At 30.7% G+C, this 6,445-nt stretch overlaps 1 protein-coding gene across 1 annotated transcript in view; it reads left to right on the top strand.

The window, feature by feature from the left end:
* Positions 1-498: 498 nt before the first annotated feature.
* LOC105624768 (synaptotagmin-1-like) overlaps positions 499-6,445 on the top strand; it is a 47,551-nt gene continuing 41,604 nt past the window's right edge. The window contains exon 1 of the mRNA XM_012206120.1: positions 499-640. Coding sequence (XP_012061510.1) covers positions 499-640 — 142 coding nt within the window. The remainder of the gene's footprint in view (positions 641-6,445) is intronic.

Below are 6,445 nucleotides of genomic sequence, written 5' to 3'. Positions count from 1 at the left end.
TGACGATTGCTTGGTTCTATTTCAGCCAATTAATTAATAAACTCACTACATTGGTTGAAGTAATCGGACAACCGTCAATCATAATTGTCAATTCGTAATTTGATAAGGGCATAAGGTTAAAATTTCATGGAGCAGAAATTTACAGCAGAACAGAACAGCGAGACCAATCATAATTGCAGAAAAGAAAGCAGAATAACGATTACAGAGTTGTGACTACAAGTCGCGCTGTTCCGTTCGATCCGCAGTAAATTTCCGTCTCATGAAGCCAGCCTAAGACTTCTACACTATTACTAATCACGAATACTACTCATATCAGCAGTGATACTACTATGTTTCACTAGTTACACTATTGAATGTCAGTAGTTGTCACTACTGCGCACTATTATGCATCAGGAGTTTTTTTTCGTAAGGGTAGTTACTTTTAAAAAGTAACTTTCCGTTCTCTACCTATAATCGATGTAAGTAACTTTGAATTCGAATTTCAGTGATTTTCATTGAATGTTACACGAAGATTTCTTAGGCCCGTGGGGCCTGTTAATTATAATTGTGATAGGAGTAGGAATCATCTTGATCGCGTTACTCCTGTTCGTCTGTTTTCTCATGCCCGGTTGTATCGGCTATGAATACTTCAGAAAACAACGTAAGTAATCATCAAATATTCCATTTAATTCTTTTTATGTTAAATATATTTAATTATTCTTAAAGTACAATTCTCTGAAATATTTTAGATCAATAAACAATGTTTAAGAATAAAATTAACATCATTAAATGTGTGCCACCAAAATGATAATTGTAAAGTTTCCAGTGTAAAATACTTGACATGTACAATCACACCTAGAGAGGGAGTGGTTCACTTACACACTGTTGCAATTGCCTATTACCAGCAACTTTTGCATAGAGAGTTTTTATATATCTTTTGATTCTGGTGCTATGATTGGCTTGTGCGCAATTGGCTTGTGTGAAATTGATATACACCTATCTAGGTCGGTATTCATAATCCGTTCTTATATCAATATCGTTTTAAGTAATGTCTTAAGATGCTAATACGGCTCTCTGGTTGGTTCGTGACATCTTAAGACGGTCTTGAAATTAGAATCGACTATGAATACCGCCCTTAGAGAATTTCTATATAGAAATCGGTTAATGCTGACTATTTCGTGATTGGCTCTGTCGTATTGTTATAAAAGTGAATTTGAGAAAAGCGATACCACACCGACGAGAAATTATTAAAGTCAAACTTGGGCAAATTTTCGGTAGTATAAAAAGGGCCCCAAAGGCTCGAAAATAATTAAAAAATGCTGACATTATCGATAATTGCTAATAATAGAAAAAAATATAAATTTGCTAATATTAACATAAATATTTGGCTAATGCATTATTAAAATTATGATTTTTTATTACATAAATAAATATGTAATAAATATGTAATAAATATTTATTACATAAATAAATATATATTACATAAATGCTCCATAAATAAATATGTATATTTATAAAGCTATGATATCCTATATATTGCCGAAAAGTTATAATTTTTTTCTCTGCAGTTATTATCTTTTGATAATCAAACTTTGACAATACACTGAAATCATAATTTAAAAAAATCGAGTATTATTAAGTTTTAAATGTATATACATCAATAAATACGTCTATTAAACTAATAAATCATAAAATATTATTAGTTTTTTTACTCTTAATCACTTTAATATTAATAAGGACACGAACCCTCGTAGGGATATTGATCTTTAATAGTATCTCGTCGGTGCCATGCATTGCGATTGAAGCATATACAAAAACGTAAGGCAGTAACACATAAGCAGTAAGGAAATCTTAACATTGGATTCGCTGATCTTACAATCTTCACCGTGATTCGCCAATTTGCTTACTGATAACACGCATGTTCTTTTTAGCTGAACTTTTGCACTAATTCATCTTTCTTCCTTTTCTCTTTAGGAGAAAAAAAGAGCACAAAAGATGAACTGCAAAAGTTCAGTTAAAAAGAACAGGCCTTTTGTCTTACGGCCTTACATTTTTATATTGCCATTGGCTTGATCGGAATGATATAATAGCATTTCATGGATATTATTTTCAATTGTATATACTTTTTTTAAATTGTAATTGAGTAATACAAAATTTGTAAGAAAAATTCGATAATAAACAAGGCATAATAACATCCGTTAATTGCGTAATAACATCCGTAGTTTTAATAACAGCCGTAATTATGAAACTGGTCAATCACATCATTCCATTCTTCCGAGGAAACAGCTGATTGATCAATTTCAATAATTATGTTGTTAAAGATATTAAAGATGTTGTTAAACTCTTAACCGATTATAAGCCTCGTAGAGATCCTTAAGGCAGAGTCCGGAAAATATTCGCCATGATGATGCAAACTAGTGATTTTTATAGTAAATTTTAAAATATAGCGTTTTCAGATATAGCCATGTTCAGATTCCTATCCGAATGATACCTAGATCATTTCATCCTTCTCATCCAGCACCGAAAGTTTTCAGAAATATCTCAGAAATATTTCAATTGAAACGTTTTTGAGATAGCTTTGCGGGATTCTTTAAACATTTTATCGACAATTGTTGCTATCATTAACTAACGATAACCAATAAGTATCACTCTTTCTTCCAAGATTGTCCGACATTGGCTGTCGCTAGTTAACGATAGCGACAATCATTAATAAGACGTTTAGAGAATCTCTCGACTGGAATAGCAAAATGTCCGCGATTATTGCATATGAAACCTTGTTGAAAGATTGATGAAATGTTACAGAAAGAATCTGCAATCTTTTTTACCAAAAAGATCAGTTATTTTTAGTGTACTACAAAATTGGACCTCTATTCTTAAAAAGAAACGTAAACGAAATTCTAGGAAAATACTATAGTAACATAATATTTTTGTGAAGTCTTTTTATGTTATGTTCCCGCATTGGCCAGAAGTATTCTGATGATCCTTTTAACCAATTGGTAGGCACTAATTGCAGTCCATCCTCGAATTCGATAAAAAATCTCTTTTATCTTTTCTAATAACATGTATCGATCATTTTTAAGTATCACTTGAAAAATAAGAAACTGATTTTGATCATATGCCGTATTTTCCACATTTTATTTCGAATATTCTCACATGATCAAAGACATACAGCAATGTCTTCTTGCATAACTTGTATACCCGATTGTTCTGAAGCGTAAGGATAAACAGGATCAGTATACAAATTTTGCTTTAAGATTTTTACCAATTATGATTTTTGTATTGTCGCTACGTTTAATTAAGTTCAAAACAAATATTACAGTTCCATTTTCAAATAAAATATAATTATTACTTGCATTATTGGAATGAATCGTATATGTTTTAATACATAATATTCTATATTCAACAACAAAGTTATAACCCTCAATTAAAGGTCTGTTTGAGTGAACTTTTTCAAAACAAATTGCATTATTGTTTTTTATTATTGTTTTCTTAATAGGCATATTAAAGTTGTTAAGTTCAGAATATCTTCTTGACAATTGTTGAAGAGGTCTCTCATTTTTTCGAATCATTTTTTTTTTATATTTGACATATAATTTTCAAATCTGAAAGCACTAAAGTTGTCAGGGTCCGTACTTTTGTACATCAAAACAAATATGTAATAAACTATGTAAATTTACGAGACATAAACTTAGCTCCAAATTTTTTTGAAATATTTAAAAAAATACTTTTTAACTTTTAAGCCCATATAATATTATTATTATCTTTCAAAAAAAAGGAATTGTTACAGCAATATGTAATGTTATAAAATTGATATATCCTCCCTTAATATTTCTTTCAACACAATTGGATCTGTGTAAAGAAGAAACTAGTGAAATTCCGTTGCCTTCTACATCTTTTAAGATGTGAAAATGTAGAAGGTAACGATAGTGGGCGTCGAAAATCATTTGGCATACTGTTTTGCAAATTTAATAAAGTCTCTAAAATCTGATTTAATAACTGTTGAGATAATTTTACAAGTACGTGGACTAACTTTAACCCAAAATGATATCAATTTTTTTACTACTCCTAAACATATAAGATGCATGTAATCAATTACTAAGCTAGAAACTAATTCGAAATTAGGAATCTGTTTTAAAATTATCTCACTGATTTAGAAATTGTCATTTATTATTTGCAAAATCTTCATCAGTTTCTTAAAACATCGAAACAACTATTTTTGTTGAAACATATCCATCTAAGTACTTGCTTGTAAAGGTGAAATCACATGGTCCGGAATAGGACTGCGGAATACAAAATGCGTCATTGAAACAATTAATCAGTACTATTCCGCATTTAATATTGCGGATTAGCGAATGCGTCATTGTTCTTGTAATAAACTATCATATTTTTGAGAGGTTAAAATAATTTGATGTTGAATGATATGATGGAATTGCATAATGTCGAGACGAATGAAGCAAAATGATAAAATTTAAGTGCATAAATATATCAAAAAAACAATGATGCGATTTCAGTACCCTTTTTCCGTACTTTTCTATCACGCCACTTTTATGTGTTATGTTCACACGATGCGGAAAAATGATAGTAAAGCAGTTTAAAAAATTGTTATGAGTTGCGTTAAAGCAGTTCAAAAAATTGTTATGAGATTGTAAATAATATTAATTATAAAACATTAAATACTATACCATTGATAATTTGTTTTTACAATTTGAAAAATTATATTTCATTTTAATAAACAAATTGTTATTAACATGTTATTAACACATTAAATTAACATGAAGTTAGTAGTTTTTAAATTATATTCATGGATACATTTTTGACGCATCATGTGAATATAGCACAAACTTGCGTGGAAAAGTGTGGAATAGCGTTTGATTGCTTTAACCACGCATTCTGTATTTCGCAGTCCGAACAGTGTGGTTTCATTCTAATAGTCATCGCGTACAACTATTGTAACCGGTATGATTTTTTATTAATAATATAAAAACTTAATAAAAACTTTTATTGGAGCATCACAAATAAAACCATGAAAATTAATTTTTACTTTAATATCATATAAGTCCAGTATTAATTAAAAAAATTGCTTTGTTGACAAAATATCGCAAAAATTATTTTTCCGTGTATGTTAAAATAGGAGAATAACCCATATTTTAAATCATACTCGTTTACAAATATGTGTGGCTGTGATCAAAGTCTCGTTTTGAAGCATTTGATGAATCAATTAGAAGAAAAAAATTTTACAAACTGACCAATTAAAAAATGCTTCAAAGCGTTTGCAGCATTGACCGCGTTGACCGTATTCTATATCATAAATTAGGATTTAAGGATAGTCTATAAGCACAGTATATACAGTAGCGCAACTCTGTTGCATCTTTGATGTTAGTGTTGAGTGCGCATGCGTAAAATAAGTAAGTTACCTAGCTTTGCCACAGTTACCACCTAAACTTCTTTCTCTTTTTTCATCTTTTTTTTACTCTCAAAATTCCTCGCAAAACTTTAGATTTATTTGCATCGCAATCCAACGAATTCGTTGAAGTGAGTAAGCGCTATTGTAGGAACATATTGGAGCATATTAAAGCATGTGACGCGAATAAAGCTAATATTGCAATGAAATAATTTAAACTTTATGAAAATTAATAAAAATCAATTGTAAATATATTGAAAAATAAAGAAAAAATACAGAAATATTAAGAAAAATATTAAATTAACTTAAAAATATATAAAGAAATATTATGTAATTATATATCTATGGAAATATTATGAGAAAACTGATAAAAAGAAATTTATATATTAGGTGTACAACTTTATTTCTGCCGTTTTCGATGGCTTTAGCGGTAAGTGGTGGTCGAAATAAATAGATTATAGACGTCATACAATAAACTTGGGCATCTGTCAACATAATCCCATAGAAACATTAGTCGATTTGTGTCTGCATCATAAAGTTATTCTCGATTGAAAATCAGTCAGTTTACGAGCCATTTGCGGGAGGTTTTAATTTTTTGCTTCAATATGAAGAAATCTGCGGCTGAGGCTCATCGAATACTTATGGTGCTCTCAAATACTTATGGTGAGGCCGCTATTAGTGAAAGAATGTGTCGTGAGTGGTTTCAACGCTTCAAGAACGGTCGAAGACCAGCGTAGCGGTGGAAGAGAGAAGGTTTTCGAAGATGCAGAATTGGAGGCATTACTTGAGCAAGACTCGTGTCAAAATCAAGAAGAATTGGCTCGATCATTGGGAGTGACTCAACAAGCCATTTCAAAACGTCTCAAAGCTATGAAAATAATTCAGAAGCAAGGAAATTGGGTGCCGTACGAATTGAAGCCGAGAGATGTTGAACGGCGTTTGTTTGCTTGTGAACAGCTGCTTGAAAGCTAAAGACGGAAGGGATTTCTGCATCGCATTGTGACTGGGGACGAAAAATGGGTTCATTACGATAATCCCAAGCGCAGAAAATCATGGGGAGTTCTC

This window comes from Atta cephalotes (assembly GCF_000143395.1).
Source record: "Atta cephalotes unplaced genomic scaffold scaffold00088, whole genome shotgun sequence".
NCBI lineage: Eukaryota > Metazoa > Arthropoda > Insecta > Hymenoptera > Formicidae > Atta > Atta cephalotes.
This window is presented reverse-complemented; position numbering and strand designations above follow the sequence as displayed.